Consider the following 26,677-nt stretch of genomic DNA (forward strand, 5'->3'; position numbering starts at 1 on the left):
TAGCCATAATCAACAATTTTTCTCTATGCAATCTTAATAATAGTAGATAGTCTATTATGTGTTTTCTTACCAATCAAATATCAACCTATACTCTGGATTAATGTTAGCTTCTAAGACAATTCCAAATAAATAATAATTAACGCTCTCAACAAAGCATAAAAAACAAAAGGGGATTCTTTCCATTTGATTATTTTATATTAGTTCCAGGGAGGAAGGCAATAAACATTAGCAGTTTTAGAAACTGAATTTTTAACCTTCTGATTTTTAATAAAACTTGGTATTAAAATTTGCCAGAAGCCCTCGTAACATTCTATTTTTCTCATGTACATTGTGTGATTAGATGATTGGAAGAAGAATTTAAAATGGGTCACTTCTGAATTTTCCCTTGAATGTTAAAAGTTCTTTTTTCTTTCTTTCTATCTTCCAGCAATAACCAGCATCCAGTTGCTCATTTCTTTTTCTTTGTCATTCTAGGTAAGCCTCTGAACATCCCTTGCAAAGCATTCTTTGGATTTAGTGGAGAGTCTGGACCAATGATCTACTGGATGAAAGGGGAGAAGTTCATTGAAGAACTGGCAGGTCACATTAGAGAAGGTGAAATAAGGTACAGAACTTGAATTGCCAATTTTTCTTTGCTGTCTTTGTGGTAAAGCAATGGAACATCTTAGAAGAGCTTCTTCCAGGGATTTTAATTGCAATTCCAAACCATTTCATTTTCTAAAAGCTGATTGGGTGGAGAGAGTGAGACTGACTGCCTTAATGAATGACAATGTGTAAACCTCCAATATAAGTAGGTTTTCTCAGGTTCTAAGAATATGGCATGAGAGGTAATGACCTTCTCAAAATTGCCTAAGCAAAATTCTCTAAGTTTCCAAAGCTTAGCTCACTGTTATATCTTCCAGTCACAGCAAAGATTCAAACCACTTAGCAAATGCTCCTTTTCTCCCTAGGAACAGACAACTTTCACATGTCATAGGTGTAAAGCTACTGTGGCAATAGCAAGCTAGTACTCACCAAAATAACTGTTGGTTTTTGTTGCATAGTGTTTTGGGGTTTTTTAGTACCAATACCAAATGCTCATACTGAAAGTTACTGATCTTTCAGGTTAGTGCCTCCCTGGACCTCTTTTCACTCTCTTGTTACACAGATACTTTCTTGGTGTACAAGCATCTATTTTGTTGGTTTTCTAATCCAATGTTGTATGATATCATTTGTACAAATAAGGGATAAGTAATTTTTCTTTCCTCAGTCTGAGGTGGCCTTTGACTTCAGACATGGTAGCATATAATAAACATTTCTTATTCCTATAAGAATTGGGACCCTTTCCCCTCCAATCCTATTAAGAGTCATGTGGTGGAAACCAGTACAATATTGCAGTGTGACTAATGTCAAAATGTATTAATTCACCTTTTTATTGAATATATAATGGCATAAAAGGAACAAGTATACTTTACATTATTTACTATGATTAACTATAATTTATAACAACTACCACAACAGTTTCTATCTATGTTTTGACTTACTAACTCCACTCTAAAGGTTTGTAATGTTGAGGGCCCATGAACCGCTGATAGCCTATGTAAAATAGTGACTATGTGAAGAAGGTACATAAAAATGTGCCTGATATAATTAGTCATTAATGAAATTAAAATCAAACCCTGTGATAACACTTTATATTCACCAGGATTATAACAAGTGTTGGAAAGAATGTGGAGAAATCGACACCCCCATATAATATTGGTGAGAAAGCAAAATGGTGCAACAACTTTGGCTAACAATATGGCAGTTTCTCAAATGGTTAAACAGAGTTACTAGCAATTCCACTCTTAGATATATTAAATAAAGCAATCAAAACATACAACTTTATAAAAACTTATACAGAAAGATTTACAGAAACATTATTCATAACAGAGAAAAAGTGGAAATAACTGAAATGCCCATAAACTGGTAAATGGATAAATAAAATGTTGTATATTTATACAATAAAAATATTATTTATCCATAAGAGAATAAATGAAGTACTAATATAAACTATAACATGGATGAACATTGAAAACATTCAGTGAAAAAAGCCAGCGACAAAATATCACACATTATATTATTTCATTTATTATATGTAGTGTCCAAAACAAGCAAATATATAGACACAGAAAGTATATTAGTGGTTTCTTGGGGCTGGCAAAATAGAAGCATGAGGGTAGAAATTTAAAGTGTATTTTTTAGTTTTAGTATGGTAGATACAATATAGCATAAGATGCACTGTTTGAAAGTCTACAATTCAATGAAATTGAGTATATCCAAAATGTTGTGCAACTGCCACTATCGAATCACAGAAAATTTTCATTGCCCAAAAAGGGAACCCTGTACCCATTAAATAGTCTGGGGCCTCTTTACACAGTAATGAAAATATTACAAAATTTCCTGTGCTGGTGGTTGCGCATATCTGTGAATGTACTAAAAAACAGCATTGTACATTTTTAATGGGTGAATTGTATGGAATGTAAGTTATACCTCAATAAAGATGTTTGAAGAAATTTTTCATTTAATGCATAGCACAAAAAGATGTTCAGAAAAAATAAACAATATAGCATTTGAAAATAGTTCTTAACTATTAGTTTCCACTTAAACATTATTTCCTAATTAGTGACACTATCAACCAATTTCATGTTAAGGTTTATGAAATTAATGTGACTGAACTTTTAAAATTATTTTTAATTATAGTTTTATTAAATATATTGGGGTGACTGGTTAATATGATCATATAGGTTTCAAGTATATATTTATATGATATATAAACTATAAGTGTCATTGTGTTTCCACCACCCAAAGTCAAATCACCTTGCATCATTATGTATTTGAAGCCCCCTTTACACTTTATGACTGTACCACCCTCTTTCCTCTGGTTGTAACCATACTGTTTTCTGTGTGTATGAGTTTCCACTTTATATTCCACATATGAGTGAAATCATATGGTTTCTAGCTTTTTGTGGATTACTTATTTCACTTAGCATAATATTCTCAAGGTCCATCCATGTTGTCAAAAATGACAGTATTTCATCCTTTTTATGCCTGAGTAGTATTCTATAGTATATATGTACCACATCCCCTTTTTCCCTTTAACTTGATTTCTGATTACTTTTTCCCTTTTTTATTGAATTCATTTGGCTGACATTAGCAAAAAAAATTATACAGGTTTTAGGTTCACAATTCTACAACATATTATCTGTACACTATAGTTTGTGTTCACCACTCCAAGTCAAGTCTCCATCCATCACCACATCTTCTTTATTCAATCCTCTATCAAAGGACACTTTGGTTCTCTCCATTTCTAGAAGCTATATGTTTAGAATTATTTTCAATGTATCTGCTTAAAAAGTTCTTTAATGACTATCTTCCCTATTCAGCAAAATAAACTGGTATTCAGAGGGGCAAATGGTAGGTACAATGGTACATAGTAGCAAAATTTCCAATACTAAAAAGCTCAGAGGTACGTTTCTTAATCAAAGGTAGTAGTTATATGAGCCGGAGACAATTATTTCCTTTTTCCTGTACATGACTGACTAAAGTTGGCAAAATAAAGTTTTGTTGAGGTATAATTGACATACATTAAACAGCACACAAGTTAAAGTGTATAGTCCGTATATGCCTGTGAGACCATCACATAATCAAAATAGTGAATATATCAGTCATCCACACATTTCTTGGTCCACTTTTCATCCCTCACTCTTGCCTTTCTTTCACAACACTGACCTTTCTGACACTATAAATAAATTTGCATTTTCTAGAGATTTGTATAAATAAAATCATACAGGTTGCATATTTTTTAATTTGCATTGTTTTACTTAAAGCAATTATTTAAGATTCATCTATCTTACTATATGTATAAATAGTTCATTCTCTTTTATTGCTGAGTAGTATTTGAATATATGGATATAGACCACTTGATTATTCATTCAATTGTTGTTGGACATTTAGGTTGTTCCCAGTTAGGGGGCTATTACAGATGTGAACCTGAAAAGAACAATTCATTTGATGTGAATTCTAAGAAATAATTTATCACTGGAATGACTTCCCCATGGTCAACCAAGGGCTCAAATTTTATTTAAAAAGCCTGGAAACCATTTGCTGAGAATGTTTCTCACTTGCTTTGTATACCGGGTAGAACCTCATATTGAACTCTGTTTCCTTCTCTAGCTCAGCTCACTCGAGCTATGTGACTCAACTATTATAAGAGAAAGCCTGATTCTGTCTTTCTACCAAGAACTGAGGCCTCTCCATCCAACCAGAATAGCACAATTTGGGTACCTCACTAAATTTAAAAAGGACTTAGTTGGGAAGTTGGGTGGGAGATTTCATTACAAAAGGCAGCCTCGCTTTTATTTTGGTGGAACACAATCTTAGTTTCTACCTGGACTTGTGTCTCCCTGGCTGTAGATATTTTACTTAAATAAATGCTTATGGTTATTTATTAAAATATAAATTTAATTTTGGTTTACACAGATAAGCTGTTGTGAGCATTCATATATATGCATATATTTGTATGTACATATATATTTATTTTCTTAGGTTGATAACTAGACAGGGAGATGCTGGATTATTTAGCAGGTATGCATGTGACTGTTTTAGCTCCCTTTTTAGATTCTTTTGAATACATACTTTATTTTTTAAGAATAATTTTTGATTTACTAAAAAATTATGAAGGTAGTGTCTTAGTCACCTTGGGCTGCTATATCAAAAATCCCATTATCTGGGTGGTTTAAAAGGTACATTTAATTCTCACAGTTCTGGAGACTAGGAAGTCTGAGATCAAGGAACCATCAGATTCAATGGCTGAAAAATAACCACGTCCCAATTCATAGTTGGTAGTCTTCTCACTGTACCTTCACATGTTCTCACAGAGTAGAAGAGAGATTTTTCTCTGGAATCTTTTTTATTATAAAGGCATAGATGCTACCCATTAGAGCTTGGCTCTCATGATTTAAATCACCTCCCAAAAGCTTCACCTCCTAATACCTCACATTAAGGGTCAGGGTTTGAACATATGAACAAGGGTAGGAGCAAATATTCAGTATAGAGCAGTGGTTTTTAACCTTTTCACACTTGGGGATGGGTGAAAAGAAGAAAATTATTTTGGGGATTACTAAGGGAGAAGTAAAAACTATTATTAGTGTTTTGTGCATTATCTTTTAATTTTAATACTCTAAAATAAAAACTTCCTAAAATAGCCAGATGAACACTAATAAGTATATAACTTGAATACAACTGAAATTTCTACAGATCAATATTTAATTCAAGTAACACTAGTGCAAATTTGGCTGTTTCTTCTTTGCAAGAATACTTGATACTGAGGGTGCAGTTTAGTTTTCAAGAGATGAGGCACTGCATTAACATCCATTCAGTTTCTCTGTTTGGTTTTTATTAGTAGTAGGGTCAAAAAAAGTGTTTTCACACAAGTATTAGGAAATTTGATTAAGATTTTAGTAGCTTTGTAACCAAGAAATGGATATTCTTCTTCCAGTGGTATCTCAAATTGTGACCATGATTGCATGATTGCATTTTATGTTTGAACAGCAGAGTGATATCAGAATATAAGTCTATCAGTTTTTCTTTCTCATAATAACTAAAGGGACAGGATTTTATACATTCCATGAATGGGTTAGTGATCCAAAGGTTACCATTATGGAGATCCTCATTTTCAGGGTAATAATGGTCAAAGTTTTGAACTAACGTGTTTAAATGTTAACTCATTATATTAAATATGAATTTCCAGTTGATGTTTGCAGCAATCAAAAATCTTTGTAAAAGTAGGGAAATTTCTACATTTTCTTCCTTTATGCAACTTTCCCAAAGAACAAGTTTTTTGGTTTTTTTTTTTAATGCATCTTAATATAGAAATGTTTGGGCTAAATCCCTGAAAAATCTTCAGTTCATTTAAGAAGTTGAATATATCCACCATGTATACAAGCTTGGCCATACATTTTTTTATCCAACAAAAACTCTACTAATGCAGAGTTTTTCTCTTACAGAAGCTGTTTCAATTCTCAGCTCAAAGAGCCATGAAAGAACCCTTCCTCTTAAGAGCCACTTCATTTCTGTATAAAGAAGGAGATTGTTGGTGTTTGTGAATCTATGCTTTTACATAGTGTCAGGAACAGTCTGGAGATCAAACCTCAACTACAAATATCATTGACAATCTTTACTGCATCATTCAACACTATGTTTAATTCAAGGGAGGGTTTATTTGCAACTAAATGCTGCCAGTGAATCATACAGTGTGTGGATAACATTTCTGTGTGTGCAATGTTTTTTATTTTCACAGCTACCCCTGAGTGATGTCCAACCATGCTCATAGTTCAATCCATACACACTCTGATGCACTTTCCCCATCCTAAGCCCTCTACTTGAAAATCTCATTAAGAGCATTACCAGCAAATACCTCTGAACTAGTGATCCAACCAAGTAAATCGTGACAAGAGCTGTTCTTCCCTGAAGTCTTTGTCACCAGTATACATCATGAAGCAAAGTAGAATAACATGGTTACTTACATCAGTTGATTAATCAAGTTGAAAGGCAAAATATTTTTATTTTTTTCCCATATACAATTTGCTCTTCAAAATCATTGGCCATATCAACAATTTTTCTCTGAACAATATTGTCCAGACGTGGTATAGCTTTAAGGTTATTTTTTTCCTTTTTAAAATTAATTTATTTTTATTTATACAATCAAATTCAACAGGGTGATATTGAGCAGTCAGAGTACATAGATTTAGAAAAAAAACATATCCATATCATTTGGACATTTGATTATGTTGTATACCCATCACCAAAATTCAAACCATCTTCAGTCACCTTATATTTGTTTCTCTTTATGCCCCTCCCTTCCTCTGCTCCCCTCCCTCGCCTCCCTTCCCTTCCCCCTGGTAACCACTCCACTCTTATCTATGTTCCATGAGTCTCAATTTTGTGTCCTACCTATGTATGGAATCATATAGTTCTTAATTTTTTCTGATCTACTTATTTCACACAGTATAATGTTATCACGTTTCATCCATGTTGTTGTAATTGTCACTATGCCATAATTTCTTATGGCTGAGTATTATTCTATTATATATATGTATCACATCTTCTTTATCCAATCCTCTATTGTAGAGCATTTCAGTTGTTTCCATGTCTTGGCCACCATGAACAATGCTGCGATAAACATCCTTTTATGTTTAAAACACTCAACGAAATAGGTAAAGAAGAAAAATATCTCAACATAATAAAGGCCATTTATGACAAACCATCAGCTAATATCATACTAAATGGTAAAAAACTGAAAACTTTTCTTCTAAAATCAGGAACAAGACAAGGCTGCCCACTCTTTCCAATCCTATTCAACATAGGGCTGGAAGTTCTAGCCAGAGCAGTCAGACAAGAGAAAGAAATAAAAGGCATTCATATTGGGAAAGAAGAAGTAAAAGTTTCAGGTTTTGCAGATGATGCAGATGATATGTATATAGAAAACACCAAAGACTCCACAGAAAATGTATTAGAAACAATAGACCAATATAGTAAGGTTGCAGGAAACAAAATTAATATACAGAAGTCTATTGCTTTCTTATATGCCAACAATGCAACTTCAGAAAATGAACTTAAAAAAATAATCCCTTTTATAGTTGCAACAACAACAAAAAATACCTGGGAATAAACATAACAAAGAATGTAAAAGACCTATATACTGAAAACTACAAAGCATTATTAAAGGAAATTTAAAAAGACACAACGAAATGGAGAAATACTTCTTGTTCTTAGATAGTAAGAACAAATAAATATAGTTAAAATGACCATATTACCAAAGACAATATACAAATTTAATGCAATTTCCATCAAAATTCCAATGTCATTTATTAAAGACATGGAACAAAAAATCATCAGGTTTATATGGAACCATAAAAAACCCTGAATAACCAAAGCTTCAAGTTTTGGTGCAGCTTGAGGATGCAAAATTTCCCAAGTGATATCTAAGATGCAAGATTGTAGTAATTCTTCACTAATAGTAAACTTTTGTTTTTCATTTTCAGTATTTGAAGGACAGCTAAATAAGATGCTCAAAGCAGGAATTTGTCACGAGTCATTTTATTCACTTGAATTTTCTGACTTTTCATTTGATTGCGTAATCTTTAAAAAACTGCACTGGCTTCTCAATAAGATTGCTATGCTTTGAATGCAAATGATGAGTCAGTTTGGAAAGTTTCATTGCATCATTTGAGAGAACTTCAGACATACAATACTCAAGGGCTGTGGCGATCATTCACTACCAGGTGTTACAGTGAAATCAAGTTTTAAATATTCCTTATCCTACTGCTTAACACATTTTTTCTTTACCTTTTTGTTTCTGTTGTACATAATAAATTATCGATACACTTTCTCACTGTTTCTTTTAAACTTAAAGCACTAGTACTTGTTTATTTTCAGTGCTATTACTATCCTTTTGACTATTATTTTTGCTTTTGATGAAGGTTAGAATGTTTTTGTTTATTTTTATGTTTATTTTGTATGGTTTAAAATTTACAGCACAGTGATACTAAAACACACAATTTTTTTTTTGCCTATATCGACACATTCTAAACATGAGAATAAATGCACAACTATTTGTTCAAGTGTGAAAAAATACCATTGAGCCCTGGCCAGTTGGTTCAGTGGTAGAGCGCCTGCACAGTGTATGGATGTCCCAAGTTCAATTCCCAGTCAGGGCACACAGGAGAAGCACCCATCTGCTTCTCCACCTCTCCCCCTCTCACTTTCTCTCTCTCTCTCTCTCTCTCTCTCTCTCTCTCTCTCTCTCTCTCTCTTTATCTCCTCCTGCACCCATGGCTCTATTAAAGTGAATTGTCCCAGGCACTGAGGATGGCTTCATGGCCTCCACGTCAGGTGCTAAAAAATGGCTCCAGTTGCAACAGAACAAGGGCACCAGATGGGAAGAGCATGCCACCCTAGTGGGCTTGCCGCGTGGATCCTGGTCAGAGCACATGTGGAAGTCTGACTCTGCCTCCCCTTCTCTCACTAAATTAAAAAAAAATACCATTGAGAGATAGAGGGAACTGGAAATAGAAACATGCAACAGATTAAATTTTATCATACTGCACACAATAGTGCATTACAGTGCAAGCTGATACTTGGTTTCTGAATGTCACTTGTTACCAAGCATTGAATCCTACATAAGTTTGCCCAAACACTATTTGTGCAAGCATGAAAAAGTGAACTACAGAGGGAGTGGGAGTTAGAGACAGCACATAAGCTAGCTGGCTGAAAACAGTAACCACAATAATAAAGTTTTGTCTTACCATGCATAACAGTACAACACTGTACAAGCTGGTGCTTGATTTCTGAACTTCACATGGACGATGCATTAAATACTACATAGGTGCATCCAAATATTTTTTATCTAATGCACATGATTTGTAAGTGTTCTGCACCATTCCAAAGTTTCTTCAGCCTGACCAGGCAGTGGAGCAATGAATAGAGCATGAGACTGGGATGAGAAGGACCCAGGTTCAAAACTCCAAGGTTGCCGGCTTGATCGCAGGCTCACCAGCTTGAGCTCATATTTTGGTTATATTTTATTTTAAATTATGTTTATTACTTATTATTTTTATTGAATTTACTAGTTATATTTATCTACCATTTAACTTTTTTTTAGTTTATTCATTTGAGAGAGAGAGAGAGGGAAAGAGAAGGGGGGAGGAGCAGGAAGCATCAATTCCTATATGTGCCTGGACTAGGCAAGCCTGGGGTTTCAAACTGGTGACCTCAGCATTCCAGGTCGACGGTTTACCCTCTGAGCTACCACAGATCAGGCCTATCTACCATTTTAAAGTCATCACAACAAGCTGCTCTCTACAAGCTCTATTATGTCTTTTCAGAGAACTCAAATAATTATTTGGAGAAGACTCAGTGAAAATTATCATTAGGAGAGAACTTCTTAATTTATGACCCTCTGTTAAAACTCAATGGCAAAGACTTCCAAAGTGGTATAAGAGAGTTCATGAAAATGATAGTCTTTGGTTGTAAACAATGTAAGAAGGACAACCAAGGCCCATACCTTTACAGAATTTCCTCTTTATTAATCTTACTAGAATCTTGGCAACTTAAAAGAATAAATAATGTGGTAGTGAGTATTCCACAGTGCTAGTGAAAAATGTCAGAGACATTGACCAATTCTATTAAACAAGAAATAATAGCCTTTAAGCTTGCCTGCAAGGCTGTGAATTGCATCTGATTGTGGAAGGGAATCGCATGAATTTAAATGCAATTGTTTTGCCCCAATGAAAAGTAACATTTGGATTAAACATTTCATTTCACAAATCTCCTTATCAATATCTAATGTGTTTTTTTCTCAAGAAATACCATAAAGCAGTTTACCAAATATTTTAAAATTCTTGATCTGAAAAACATATTCAATTTTTCTTGAGGTTTTTCGGGTAAACTCCTTAAAATGCAAATAATTTCATTTACTTTCAATTAGCAAAAGGCTACAAGTTGAATATGGGCTTTGGTTTTATTTTTGGTTTTCTTATTCTTGCTCCATCACTTTCTGCCCTTCTGTTTCCATCTCTTTACCTCAACATTCTCTCTATGAATGAGTGAAATGCTCTTAACAAAAGAGGAGATGTGATATAGGTATGAAAAAGATTGTATTTTTTGAAATAAAGTGAGTCAATCTTTAGACTTTAAATAACCTTTTAATAACTCACCAATTTTTAAAAATAGATGGAGCTGTGAACATGTTTTTTATAGTTTGTTCTCAAAGTATAAAGGAAATTATTGGAGCTACAGGCAGGTTGAAGTAAAACGATGGGCTCTTTTTGACAACTTGCCACCAAACTTTTTCAGTGCCTTAGAGCACCCACCTGTTCTGGCATTCCCAAAATAAAGCAACACACACACACACACACACACACACACAAACACACACATACAGACACTATGTCTTTCCTCCTCCAAAACTCATCCTGCTGGAAGAAGAAACACTGATCAATCATTTTGACTTGATTTAAATAAGTTTTAAATCTCATCATGCCTGTCTATGAGTGTAGATTTTGTAAGTCACAAGAAGCCATCAGTGGAAAAGTCAACACATAAGCATAGTGTTTTACTTTTGGGCAGTGTTAATTGTCACTTCTCTGAAGGAGGATTTTTGGAAGAGTGGTGATTTCTACTGTTCACAGTTTAATTTCCACAGTGGGTCTTAAAGTTGACCTAGGCATAAAATATTTCAAATCTACTTAAGAAATATTTGTTATATATCTCTTTATTTAGTAAACATACTTTAAGATGGCTATTCTCAAATACGGTGTCTTGTATAGTAAGCTTCTCTAGATTGGAACCTATAATTAGTAAATAAAAATAATGATTCCACTTCATATTTTTATACTACACAGGTGATAGCAAATGTATTGTGGCATCCTAAATTACATTAAGATTTTCATGATAGTTGTCTGAGATAAATAGATTCATACTATTTTACAGATAAAGAATCCTGAATTTTAGAGACTTGGGCAGTTTGTTCACAATTCTATTGGATCTAGATTGAATTAATCAAAACACAACTAGTAACCAAGAAACAAGAGAGATCTCAAGTAAACAATCTGACATCATATCTAAAAGAACTAGAAAAAGAAGAACAAAGGCAAACCAAAGTCAGTAGAAGAGAGAAAATAGTAAAAATTAGAGCAGAACTAAATGAAATAGAAAACAATAAAAAAAAAAAAAAAGCCAGGCAGTGGTGCAGTGGATAGAGTGTCAGACTGGAACGCAGAGGATCCAGGTTCAAAACCTCAAGGTCACCGACTTGACTGCAGGCTCATCTGGTTTGAGCAAGGCTCACCAGCTTGAGCCCAAGGTTGCTAGTTTGAGCAAGGGGTCACTCGATCTGCTGTAACCCCTCTGTCAAGGCACATATGAGAAAGCAATCAATGAACAACTAAGGTGCCACAAAGAAGAATTGATGCTTCTCATCTCTCTCCCTTCCTGTCTGTCTATCGCTATCTGTCCATCTCTCTGTCTTTCCCTGTCTCTGTCACCAAACAAAAAAAAATTAGGAGTATCCATAGACTTTGAAATATATATTTACAAATCATCTAAGTCCACTTTCGAATAATACTGTACTGCTTCACAGTCAGTGCAGGTACCTTATAACAGAGTATTCTCAAATCCTGCATTGCATCTTTTATATCGTTAATTTTACTTACCCTTACGCTGCAAACACAAATATATTGATGCTGGCCCTGGCTGGTTGGCTTAGTGATAGAGCATTGGCCCCGCATATGGATGTCCTGGGTTTGATTCCCAGGACACACAGGAAAAGCACCCATCTGCTTCTCCACCCATCTCCCTCTCACTTCTCTCTCTTGTATCTTCCTGAAGCCATGGCTCAATTTGAATGAGTTGGTCCCAGGCACTGAAGATGGCTCCATGGCCTCCACCTCACATGCTAAAAAGAGCTCAGTTGCCAAACAATGGAGCAATGCCCCAGATGGGCAGAGCATCACCTCCTAGAGGGCTTGCCAGATGAATCCCAGTTGGGGCACATACAGGAGTCTGTCTCTCTGCCTCCCCTCCTCTCACTAAGTAAAATACATACATATGTGTGTATGCTATTCTTGTCACATTTTTTTTAATTTTATTTATTCATTTTTAGAGAGGAGAGAGAGACAGAGGGAGAGAAGGGGGGAGGAGCTGGAAGCACCAACTCCCATATGTGCCTTGACCGGGCAAGCCCAGGGCTTTGAACCGGCAACCTCAGCATTTCCAGGTCGACGCTTCATCCACTGCGCCACCACAGGTCAGGCGTCTTGTCACATTTTTAACTAAAGTTAAAGAACAATTGAAAAATAAAATTGTATAATTTAAAGTATACAATATGATGATTTTATATATATATATATATATATATATATATATATATATATATATATATATATATATATATATATATATATAAAGGAATTGTTACCAAGATCAAGATAATACATTCATCACCTCTCATAGTTAACATAATTAATTCTTTTTTTAATGTGGTAAGAATGTCAAGATATACTCATACCAACTTCCAAGTATACCATATATTATTAATAATAGTCAGTGTGCTATATATAAGATCCTCAGAACATTTTGTTTTGTTTTGTTTTGTATTTTTCTTAAGTGAGAACCTGGGAGGCACAGACTCCTGCATATGCCTGACTGGGATCTACCTGGCAAACCCACTGGGGGGTGATGCTCTGCCCATCTGGGGCACTGCTCATTTCAACCAGAGCCATTTTAGTGCCTGAGGCGAGGCCATGGAGCCATCCTCAGCACCTGGGTCAACTTGCTCCAGTGCAGCCTTGGCTGCTGGAGGGGAAGAGAGAGATAGAGAGAAGTGAGAGGGGGAAGGGTGGAGAAGCAGATGGGTGCTTCTCCTGTGTGCCCTGACCAGGATCGAACCCAGTACTTCTACACACCAGGCTGATGCCCTACCACTGAGCCAGCCAGCCAGGGCCCAGAACTTTTTATAACTTCTAGTATTGCCAATATTATTTTAAATAAACTCTTACCTATGAGATCAATTGTGTATAGAAATACAATGATTTATCTTCATTTATTATTTCTCTAACAATTTTTTCATTATTTAGATAAAAATTTCTTACCTATATTATTTTCATATTCTCTTAAAAACTTCTTTTAGCATTTCTTGCAAGCCAGGTCTACTGGAAAAAAATTCCCTCAGTGTTTTGTTTTGTTAGAAAGTCTGTATATCTCTTTTACTTTTAAGGGTAATTTAAATAGATGCTGTATTCTAATTTGATGCTTGTTTTATTTTAATATTAAATATTTCACCCCATTTTATTCTTGCTTAATTGATTTCTAAAGAGAAATATGATGTATTACTGATTCTTGATCCTCCATAGGTAATTTTTTTTTCTTTCTGGATTCTTTCAAGATTTTCTCTTTTTTTTTTTCTGATTCTCTGCAGTTAGAATATGGTATATCAAGGTAAATTTTTTTAGTATTCATTCTGCTTAATATTCTCTTAGCTTTTTGTATCTGTGGTTTGGTATCTTTTCTTAACTTTGGAAAATTCTCAACTTATTTATTATTTATTTGTCTCTTCTCTTTTTACTATTTCTATTACATGTATGATACTCTAGTAATTATCCATCAGGTGCTTGGATATTTTGTTTCAGTTTTTTTATGGTTTTCTCTTTTTTTATTCCAGTTCAGGGTGTTTCTATTGACATAATTTCACAATCACTTGATTTTTAGCCACGTACAGTCTACTGATGAGCCCATGAAAGGCATTCTTTATTTCTGTTGCTATGTTTTGATTTCTTACATTTCCTTCTACTCTTTCCTAGAGTTTCCATCTTTCTAGTTACATTACCTATTAGTTGATAAATCTTGTTCACTTTTCCATTAGAGCCTTGACATATTCATTATAATTATTGTATATTCCCAGTATAACACTTCTAAAATTTGTGTTATATCTGAATATGATTTTGATACTTGAATTATCTCTCCAGATTTTTTTTCTTGGCTTTTTAACATGCCTTCTATTTGTGTTGTTATTTTTTGTTGTTGAAAGCAACATATAATTTGTCAAGTAAAAGATGAATAATACACCTTTAGTGTGACATTTTATGTTTATATGGCTAGGAGTTAAGCTGTGCCCACTGTTTGCTGTAGTTGCTGGTATAAGAGGCTAAAATTTTCTAGAAAGTACTTGTTTATATTCCCATTGTTTTAGGGGATTTCCTAGAGATTGTTTCTTAAATAGAGTCTGAGATTTGCAGTTCTTCCAGCTTGAAAGCCCTTGTTATCATAACAGAACCTGATAGATGTGGTGGAAAGCATACTATTTTTCTATGGTAAAGTTTCAGTCTTTCAGTTAGCTTGTGCTTATAGGTTGTAACCTTCACAAGTGCTTCTCGGCTTTCCTCCACTTCTTAGGTGAGACAGGAAACCTTGAGAAGGCTAGAATTGGGCATTTTCCTTCCTTCAGGTAAACTTGATTTGGTAAAACCAAAGTCTTTTAGGCTCTTGTGAGGAGTTTCCTTAAAGGCAGGAGGACAGAGTTCTCTTTGTTTATTTCAAGATAGTTGCCTTTTCTCTTCCCCTACCAGAAGAATAAGGAAAGCTTTCTCTGATCTTCAGCCTGAGACCCAAGAAACAAAAGTCACAAAAGCATGGAGCACTTTTAAAATTCAATCTCATGGACTAACTCTCAAGTATTTGGGTATACATTGACTCATCAATTACAGTTTAAGTGTTTCTATTGCTAATGGCTGCTGCTCCTGGCTCTCTGCTCCAGGACACTGCAATTCTCAGAATTTGCTTCTAAATTGCTTCTAGCTTGCATTCAGCTTCAAGTTTTAGGGTCAGGAGTTTGGCCTATGACCTCAACTCTCTGATAAACTTAAGAAGAGTTGTTAATTTTTATTTTGTTCATAATTTTTCTTGTTTTAAGGATGAGAATGACAACTTTTGAGCTTTTTCTAGTGTTTCTTTTAATCATGGGTGTTAACTACATTAAGCTTTTATAGGTAGTGACATCTGTCACCTGAATTTATTTCCTTTTTTATTTTCCCAGTGTTCACTTTTACATATAACTTGTCTTCAATGTTAATCCTTGGAATGAGTTATCTGTAGTTACTTGTAATATATCCCAGATTCCCTCATTTGTATCCTTGATTTTAAAACCAGTCTCTTCAGTGTGTCTGCTTCACAATTCTCCAATAACCTTCTTCTATATTCCCTCCTTAGAAAACTCTCCCTTTTTTTGTCTAGTCAAAGTATTCTCATGCTTTTAATAGCTAATTTAGTAAATAATAGTGTTTACTTTCTTTGAAATCCCATTGCAAGCATGACTATACCACCCTGCATTACCTCATTTTGTCTGTATATTTTTAACTGTGCAGATACTGTTTTATTGTTAAATTTTTTATTGTATTTTTCTGAAATGAGAAGTGGGGAGGCAGAGAGACAGACTCACACATGCACCCAACCAGGATCCACTTGACATGCCCACCAGGGGGCGATGCTCTGCCCATCTGGACCTTTTCTCCATTGCAACCAGAGCCATTCTAGTGCCTGAGGCTGAGGCCATGGAGCCATCCTCAGCTCCCGGGCCAACTTTACTGCAATGGAGCTTTGGCTGCCAGAGAAGAAGAGAGAGAGAGAGAGGAAGGAGAGGGGGAAGGGTGGAGAAGCAAATGGGCACTCTCCTGTGTGCCCTGGCCAAGAGTTGAACTCGGGACTTCCACAAACCAGGCCAATGCTCTACTGCTGAGCTAGCTGGCCAGGGCTATTATTAAATTTTAATGTGTATTTGGAGTAGAGACCTGGTCTTTTAATGATTATATTTCTCTTAAATCAAATATATAGCTCACAGCTAAGCACTTATTAGGGAATTGATAAAGAATCATTGATACATTGTTCTATATCAATATTTTCTAGGAAATTGTGACTGCTCTGCAGAGTTATTTGTAGACATAAACATCAACTTGCCCTTTAATTCCAAACAAAGCAGGTTACCCCTAGATTTTTAAGAGTTGATAATCAAGACACCTCATTTATATTAATAGACAGATGAAGGATCACTTTTCAAATCCTCTCTCCAGATTCTTTTTGCAGCCTGTAAAGAGCTGTTTTTGGAAACTGTATTAGAAATGAAGACTAGTCTAGAGAGACAGGATCAGCTTTCTGCCTCATGCCTGGCAAAGGCTGTGGCTGCCCTACATGTGAAGCTGTAAATCAAATTTAATTCAGTATGCTTTAGTAGTTCCTACACTAAAGGGGAATCTTCCATGACAAGTGACAAGTTACACAGAATTAAAAGAACTGATTTATCCATAACAAAGAGAAAATGGAAAGAGTCAAATTCAATATAAACTGTGAAGACTATAAATTATCATTTTTTTCATTGATTTGATATATTTTGGGAGAGGAGAAAGAGAGGAAAACCAACAAGGAAGAGAAAAATAATAGATAGATACTTGTTTGTGTCAGTAGCAGCACATCAGTGTAAAGGGCAAGAGGAGATTTACTTCAGTTATAAACCCCAGAATCATCAACTCTCACATATGTATATTATTGGAAATGAATAAAAACAGGGTTAATTTTAAAAGCATATCTATTTGGAATATAATCTGGATTTCAGATTTCATATGGGACAGTCTTAAATTCTAGGAACTGTCTTCTACTAACCCAAGTTTAAGACCTTTCTTCTTTTGGAAGACAGCCAAAGAGATTAACCCAAGCCAATTTTTAAGTATGAATAAATGTAAATACAGATATTTCTGGAGGAGCCAAGATATAAAAAAATCTACCTTTGGATAATGAATTGTTGATGTTTAATAATATTCCTTTGCATGAACATAGTGCTATTTACTTTTAAATCACTTTAACTTATTTACTCCCCCCAATAAAGTTAAGGTAAATATGGTAGGCATTTTTCATGAGCTTGTTAGTGGAAGGTCTGTACTTAGATAGAACCCAGTTTTATCTGAGCACAGTTGTCTTTTCCAATTTTATGTTAATGACAATAAATTAGAGCACTCTTCTCAGCATTCATTACCAAGTGTCCAAAATAGAGATGAAACTTGGATATAGAAGGGTACTAACATCCTCAGTGTACTTATTATAAGGCAACTGTTTTCAAGGCTCCTTTCTTTACCCTCTCACCCACTGTTGTCAAAACTCTAATGTCTATCATAAGCGCTACACTCCTATAGATTTTCATCCTCACGCCGTAGTGCAAAAATATAATTTGTTTTATAAATTCATTTTAGAATATGAAGCCCAATACTTCCTTTTATTTTTTTGCCACACAAATTATGTTGACTTCATTTATCAAAACTCAGTGGCATGCTAATATTTCTTTTTGCTGAGTGAATTTCTCACTTCTTTCTTTTCGCATCTGATCTTCACACCAACAGATACTTTTTGTGTTTACCTGTTGAAGATTCTGCACATATACCTAGTCAGGACTCTCCATGGCCATTGAAAACCTGTGTGAGCTTTGTAAGCATCTATAGTCCTTTTATTGTTGCTTTCTTCCCAAATAAAACCAATTTATCCAAGAATATTGTATTTATTTCAGGCTACTCAAAGAACATCTTGGAGAAAAAGAAGTTGAGTTGGCACTCATCTTTGATTCAGTGGTGGAAGCTGACCTGGCAAATTATACCTGCCATGTGGAAAATCGAAATGGACGGAAACATGCCAGTATTCTGCTGCGTAAAAAGGGTATTTAGTTTTGAAATGATTACTATGGTTTGTTTACTTACCAAGTAACTATCAAAGTTAGATTTGTTTTCTGATTTTATGTTATCATTTAGCATAAACTTCTAATAAGCATTGTGTCTTTTTAAAAAAGACTTTATTAATTCAGTTTAGATAGAGGGTAGAGAGGGGGAGAGCAGGAAGCATCAACTTCCATATGTGCCTTGATCAAGCTAGCTCAGGGTTTCAAACCAGTCACCTCAGCATTCCAAGTCATTGCTTTATCCACTGTGCCACCACAGGTCAGGCTCCTATCTCTTTTTAGGGAAAAAATGTCTGTCTCTCTCTTGCTGTGGATATTAGCAAAAATAACTATAGTATTCTATACAATTAGGAGGTGGGTAAATGAAATGAAATATTATTATGTGTTAAAACCGTAAGATAAAATGTACCTTGGTTATAAATAAGGGTTACTTAAAATTGTCATAGGTATTAACATATAAAATTAACTATATGTCACTTCATCTTATGAAATCTTATAAATTTTGTTATTGATGGGAAACAAACTACTAAAATGTAAATATAAATAATTAATAATAGCATATATTTTTTTACAATTGTTATAATAAACATGATAAACAATGTTTAATGATAGGACTTGATGTTAAGAGGCTTTTAGGAAGTGCATACATTTTTAAATAATTTGGAATTTATGAAAATCCCTCTCTAGAGTTGATTCCAGATGAGGTGGAAGTTGTATTAATGAATAAAGAAAATAAATTGTAAATTTACAAATAAAGGAGAAAAAACAGACAGCAACAATCCCAGCAGCTGGAGCAGCTTCTGACATTGACTCTTACCCTGCCACAACTCTTGATTATTGCAAAAGGTTAAATAAGTTCTGTATGTGTGCATCTGGCAAAGGTTTTGTTAATGTAACAGAACAAATGTTCTTAATCAGTGTTCTTGTTGTCTAGGCTATAGAGCAATAGAAGAGATTCAGTCAGCGAGGTCACTAGTTGTAGCTCCTTGCCAAATGGAATTGTTATTTTCCAGCCAGCTCTTTAATACTTGACCTTGACCTGCAGCTCCAGGAGAACTAGGGAAATTTCATTATTTTGAAATAATGCTTTTATTTCTCTAGTACCACTTCTTACAGTGTTGTAATTTGTTCCATCTTAAAATAATGGAATATTTAAGTATAAATGAGTGTAATATGGAAAGTGAAGGCAGGAGACCCTGGTTGACAAGATCTTGGTTCAGCCACTGATTCAACTGCCTGGTTCAGTATGACTAAGATGTCTGATTAGACATTCTGAACCTCTGTTTTCTCATCTGTAAAATAAGAATAATAATATCTAACCTGTATAGTTACTTTGAGATTAAAACGATAACAATACGGTGTGAAACATACCAGTGTCAAACAGGGTTCGTTATTGTACAGAAGTTACACAAGTTGTCCTATGCACTAGCCAACCTTTTAGTCCAGCTACATGAAAAGCAGACACTGATCATGTCCAGATAGTTTGCAGTCAGAATCACTTTGTTCTTGTCCATCTCAGTTTTATTTTAGGCTCAGAGTTCCTCTAAGCCAGGGTCTGCTGCACCTCTGAATACTCAGCAACTTGGGCTATGTCTGGCAAGTAACAGACACTCAGAACCAATTCTGGTTAATGAATGAAGTTTTCTTTTATTATTAAGGTTGGCTTAGCAAGCGTTGTGCCAGATTCTAGAGAATAGCATGCTGAATGAGCTAGAGATCCCAAAGTCTGTGCGAGGCTTATAGTTTTCAAGGCAGACAAAGACAAACAAGCAAAAAAATTGTGCAAAACATATATAGTGTTATAATTTAAAAATATGCTATGAGAAAAATGATGAGGTTCCTAATATCCAGTCAGTGGAGATAGAAATAGGTGTATTTAAGTTTTAAAATAAACCCATTTCTTTTTAATAAGTAAAGCCACAACTATCAGTCTTAAAATGTCTAATATTCTGACATTAGAAACCAAGGATACTGTAAAACTCTCACCCCTCATGGCTTCTGCAAGGAAAGGTGTCTAAATAATAAATACCTGTGAAGACTATTAATTCTTATTTACCTGATATCTGAGTATTAGATTTGCCCAGAGTTTAGGTCTTCTGTTCTCATTCCCTTCATTTATTTATTTATTTAATAAATTTTTATTAATTTTAATGGGGTGACATTAATAAATCAGGGTAAATATGTTCAAAGAAAACATCGCCAGGTTATCCTGTCATTCAATTATGTTGCATACCCATCACCCAAAGTCAAATTGTCCTCAGTCACCTTCTATCTGGTTTTCTTTGTTCCCCTCCCCTCCCCCCTCTCCCTCTTTCTCCCCCTCCCCGGTAACCACCACACTCTTGTCCATGTCTCTTAGTCTCATTTTTATGTCCCACCTATGTATGGAAGGAATCATGCAGTCCTTAGTTTTTTCTGATTTACTTATTTCACTCCATATAATATTATCAAGATCCATCCATTTTGTTGTAAATGATCCGATGTCATTATTTCTTATGGCTGAGTAGTATTCCATAGTGTATATGTAGCACATCTTCTTTATCCAGTCTTCTATTGAAGGGCTTTTTGGTTGTTTCCATGTCTTGGCCACTGTGAACAATGCTGCAATGAACATGGGGCTGCATGTGTCTTTACATACCAATGTTTTTGAGTTTTGGGGGTATATACCCAGTAGAGGGATTGCTGGGTCTTATGGTAGTTCTATTTTCAGTTTTTCAGGAACCACCATACTTACTGCCATAATGGTTGTACTACTTTACATTCCCACCAACAGTGGATGAGGGTTCCTTTTTCTCCACAGCCTCTCCAACACTTGCTGTTACCTGTCTTGTTGATAATAGCTAATCTAACGGTGTGAGGTGGTATCTTCATTTATTTTTAATTGAGTTTACTGGGTTTACATTGTTTTATGAAATGGTTTCCAGTGAAAAATTCTATAATACATCAGCTGTACATTGTATTGTGTGTTCAGCAACCCAAGTCTAGAATCCTTCCATAACCATTTCCCCCCCTATTTCCTCTTCCACTTCTTCCACCTCCCTTTCGCTCTGCTAACTGCTATGCTGATGTCTCTCTGTGAGGTTTTTGTTTGTTTTGGTTTGGTTTAGTATTTTTTGCTTCATCCCTTTACATTTTTTATATAGCTCTGCATTCTTCCTGCCTTCTGACAGCTGTCAGTTTGTTCTCTATCTATGAGTCTGTTTCTATTTTATTTGTTAGTTTATTTTGTTCATTGGATTTCACATATAAGTGAAATAATATTGTGCTTGTCTTTCTCTGACTGGCTAATTTCACTTAGCATAGTGCTTTCCAGATCCATGCATGCTGTTGCAAAAGGTAAGATTTCTTTCTTTTTTACAGCCAAGTAGTATTCCATGGTGTAGATGAACCACATCTTTTTTTATATAGTCATATACTTTTGGGCACTGGGGCTGCTTCCAATTCTTGACTATTGTAAATAACATTGCAATGAACACAGGGGTCCATATATTCTTTTGAATTAGTGTTTTTTGTTTCTTTGGCTATATTCCCAGAAGTGGGATGCTTGGGTCAAAAGGCAGTTCCATTTTTAAATTTTGAGTTAAATCCCTACTGTTTTCCACAGTAGCTACACCAATCTGCATTTCCTCCAACAATGCACAAGGGTTCTTTTCTCCTCACCCTTGCTGATACTTGTTTGTTGATTTATTGATGATAGCCATGCTGGCAGTTGTGAGGTGATATCTCATGATGGTTCTAATGTTTATTTTTCTTATGATTAGTGATGTTGAACATCTTTTCATATGTCTATTGGCCATCTGCATGTCCTCTTTAGAGAAGTGTGTGTTCAAGTACTTTGTCTATTTCTTAATTGAATTGTTTGCGGTTTTTGGTTTTTTGTTGTTTTTGTTTTGGTGTTCAATACTATAGGTTTTTAATAAATAAATTATGTTAACCCCTTATCTGATGCATCATTGGTAAATGTGAAAAGACAACTCAGTGGGTTGTCTTTTCATTTTGTTGATAGTTTTGGTTGTTTTATTCCATCTCCATCTTGAGACTTTATGATTTATTGATTTACAACTCCCAAATTTATATCTCTGGCCTGGACTTCCTACCTAAATTCCAGAGTCTTATTTCTAACTGCCTATTCAATAACTATCTTAAACACTCCACTAATGGACATATCAAGCTTCACTTGTTCCAAACAGGGTTCCTGATTTCTCCTCCCTATAAACCTAATCATCTGATTTTTTTTCTCTTTGGTTATCACCATCCTTTCAGTTGTTCAATCCAAAATACTTGAAATTATCTTTTACTTTTTATTTTCTCTATCCACATGCTACATCTACTCTGCTAGCAAGTATCACAGTCCTACTTTCAAAATATACCCAAACTCAACCATTTTCCTTACCTTCACTGTTACCACCCTAGCCTAAACCAACAGCATCAATTGCTTGACTCACTGCAATAGCTTCCTAACTGGTCTCTCTGCTTCTCCATTCTTCCTTACAGTCCATTATCAAAGCAGCCAGAATGATCATTTTAAGTCAGATCATATTATTTGTCTAATCAGAACCATCCAATTATAGAAGCCTCACTGTTACAGTTAGAATAAAATCCCAAATAATTATCATGGCCTAAAAATCATTAAATATCTGTTTTAATTTCTGATCCTGTCTATCTGAATCTGTCTTGAATATCACATGCACTATCTCATTTTCTATTTCTCATGCTCATAAAGCACAGTCCTGGCTCATAGTCTTTGAATTTGGTATTTCTTCTGCCTGGAGCCCTTTTCAACAAGCTTTCCCATGTCTCATTTCTTCTTTTCATATAGATCTCTGCTTACATACTTGATAGAGTTTCCCTGGCCACCTTACATAAAATAATATTACTCATCACTTTTTTTTTTGTATTTTTCTGAAGCTGGAAATGGGGAGAGACAGTCAGACAGACTCCCACATGCGCCCGACCGGGATCCACCCGGCACGCCCACCACGGGCGACGCTCTGTCCACCAGGGGGCGATGCTCTGCCCCTACTGGGGGGGGGTCGCTCTGCCGCAACCAGAGCCACTCTAGCGCCTGGGGCAGAGGCCAAGGAGCCATCCCCAGTGCCTGGGCCATCTTTGCTCCAATGGAGCCTCTGCTGCGGGAGGGGAAGAGAGAGACAGAGAGGAAGGAGGGGGGGTGGAGAAGCAAATGGGCACTTCTCCTATGTACCCTGGCTGGGAATCGAACCCGGGTCCCCCGCATGCCAGGCTGACGCTCTACCGCTGAGCCAACCAGCCAGGGCCCTCATCACTCTCTTTTTATTATCTTTACTGTATTGATGTAAAATTGACAAATAAAATTGTAAGGTATTTAAAATGTACAAGATGATGACTATATAGATAATAAAAGGATTCCTTCCATTGAAGTAATCTACACATCCACCACTACTTCACATATTTACTTCTTTTGTAAGCACATTTATTTTCTAGACTCTTAGAAAATTTTGATTATATAATACAGTGTTTTCAACTGTAGTCATCATGTTATACATTAGATTCTCAGACACTATAAATCCTAAAAAAGAAAATTTCTATCCTTTTACCAACATGCCTAGTTCTCCTCCACCACCCAGCTTCTGACAATCACTTTTTGGGGTTTTTTTTTTAGTTTTATTTGGAAAATTAAATTTAATGGGATGACATTGATAAATAAGAGTACATAGGTTTCAGATAAACATCTTTATAGCATTTGAACTGTTGATTATGTTGTATACCCATCACCAAAGTCAAATAATTTTCCATCACCTTATATTTCTCCTTCTTTACTCCTTTCCCCTCACTCCCTCCCCCACATCTCCCTCCCCCCTGGTAACTGCTTCACTTTTATCTATGTCCATAAGTCTCAGTTTTATATCCCAACTATGTGTGAATTCATATAGTTCTTAGCTTTTGCTGATTTACTTATTTTACTCAGGATAATGTTCTCAAGGTCCATCCATGTTGTCATAAATGTCACTATGTCATCATTTCTTATGGATGAGTAGTATTTCATTGTATATATGTACCACATCTTCTTTATCCCATCCTCTATCAAAGAATATTTTGATTGTTTCCATGTCTTGGCTAGTGTGAATAATGCTGCAATGAACATAAGGGTGCATATGTCTTTACATACCAATGTTTCTGAGTTTTGGGGGTAGATAACCAGTAGAGAGATTGCTGGGTCATGTGGTAGTTCTGCTCTTAATTTTTTGAGGAACCACCACACTTTCTTTTCTGCTGTTTGATTATATGACTTCAGCATTTTTTTTCTTAGATTCCACAAATGAGTGATACCATGCCATATGGTAGTGATATTTCTATGACTGGCTTATTTCATTTAGCATAATTTCCTCTGGGTTCTTCCATGTTCTAACAAATAACAGGGTTTTCTTCCTTTCTTGGGATCAATAATATTATGTATAATATACATAATAAACATATGTATGTATATATATGTGTGTGTATATATATATTTGCCATATTTTCTTGATTCACTTATTTTTTTTCCTTTTTTTTTTGTATTTTTCTGAAATGAGAAGCAGGGATGCAGACAGACAGACTCTGGCATGCACCCAACGAGGATTCACCAGGCATGCCCACCAGGGGGCAATGCTCTGCCCATCTGGGGTGTTGCTCCATTGCAACCGGAGCCATTCTAGCACCTGAGGCAAAGGCCATGGAGCCATCCTCAGTGCTCAGGCCAACTTTGCTCCAATGGAGCCTTGGCTGCGGGAGTTAAAGAGAGAGAGAGAGTGAAAGGAGAGGGGAAAGGTTGGAGAAAAAGATGGGCACTTCTCCTGTGTTTCCTGACTAGGAATCGAACCCAGGACTTCCACACACTGGGTCGAGGACTTACCACTGAGATAACTGGCCAGGGCTCCACTTATATTTGATGAATTACTTATCATGCTTTATTTTTCCTCTAATTTGGCTCTATTTGTGTATTGTATTCATTACTTTTATTTTTTAGAAATTAAATTTAGTGGGATGACATTGATCAATAAGAAAACAGAGGTTTCAGGTAAACATTTCTATGGCATTTGAACTGTTGATTGCATTGTGTGCCTATCACTGAAAGTCAAATCATTTTCCATCTGCCTATATTTGTCTCTCTTTACTCCCCTCCCCCTACCCCCTTCCCCCTGCTTAAATGTTAATTTGTTTCTTGTCTCCCCTTTCCCCCACTAGAAGGTAACTTGCATGAAAACAAGGACTTGTTCTGCTTTATTTACTGTTATATCCAGTGCATAAAGCATAGTAAGTGATTAAAAATATAATTGAGTGAAAATGCTCTTTCTATAAGATCAATGCAGTTAAGCTGGTGGATAGATAACAAGGATTGGTAAAAAGAAAATTTCTGGCCTGACCAGGCAGTGGCACAGTGGATACAACATCGGACTGGGATGCAGAGAACCCAGGTTCGAGACCCCGAGGTAGCCAGCTTGAGCGCGAGTTCATCTGGTTTGAGCAAAGTGCACCAGCTTGGACCCAAGGTTGCTATCTCGAGCAAGGGGTCACTTGGTCTGCTGAAGGCCCGTGGTCAAGGCATATATTAGAAAGCAATCAATGAACAACCAAGGAACTGCAACGAAAAACTGATGATTGATGCTTCTCATCTCTCTCCGTTCCTGTCTGTCTGTCCCTATCTATTCCTCTCTCTGTCTGTGTAAAAAAAAAAAAGAAAGAAAGAAAAGAAAATTTCTGTGATCTTGTCTTGATTAGTATATGCTCAAGGTTATTTCAGTGCATTCTGTTTTCCAAGACATTCACTTTCCAGATTGGGGGGTTGAAAACTAAAATACATCAGGGGCCAGGCATACATCAAAAAATTTTTAAATGAGGACTGCACATTACAAATAAAAAATCACAAGCTGCAGAATATATGCCTTGCTTTAAAGAGGCAGTCACTACTTTTTCTAGATTATTTGTCATGCATGCTGCAATGTGAACCCAGGGAAATGAGAACTTCGGAGTTTTCAAATGAAGTTGAAAGACTAGATATGAAATCATTTTTAAATATTAGTATCCACCTTCTTGAGACATTTTATAGACAGAAACAGATTTTTTTTTGCTCATAGTCTACCAGTTTTTACTCTCTATTTTAAGTAGCAGTTAAATTTTTTCACTGCACTTTGTAGAATGACTAAGTTCATCTTTCCTTAATCCATTTTCCATAAGGGCCTTCTACAATATGCTGGAGCTCGAGGAAACTGCCAAAAGCACTATGGTTGTGCTACAGTATTTTTAATCAGACAAAACTTGGACTGGTCTTATGAAAGTTCAGATGTTCCCTTTGAAGATGAGCATTTCAGGGTTTATCACATCATAGCTTAGCCTCAGTGGCTGCAGTGTCTCCACCTGCAGTACGAGTGTGGC

At 35.5% G+C, this 26,677-nt stretch overlaps 1 protein-coding gene across 1 annotated transcript in view; it reads left to right on the forward strand.

The window, feature by feature from the left end:
• Nucleotides 1–26,677, forward strand: part of IL1RAPL2 (interleukin 1 receptor accessory protein like 2) — a 624,194-nt gene that overhangs the window by 545,033 nt on the left and 52,484 nt on the right. The window contains exons 6-7 of the mRNA XM_066250474.1: nt 475–604; nt 18,122–18,267. Coding sequence (XP_066106571.1) covers nt 475–604; nt 18,122–18,267 — 276 coding nt within the window. The remainder of the gene's footprint in view (nt 1–474; nt 605–18,121; nt 18,268–26,677) is intronic.

This window comes from Saccopteryx bilineata, chromosome X (assembly GCF_036850765.1).
Source record: "Saccopteryx bilineata isolate mSacBil1 chromosome X, mSacBil1_pri_phased_curated, whole genome shotgun sequence".
NCBI classification, from domain to species: Eukaryota; Metazoa; Chordata; class Mammalia; order Chiroptera; family Emballonuridae; genus Saccopteryx; species Saccopteryx bilineata.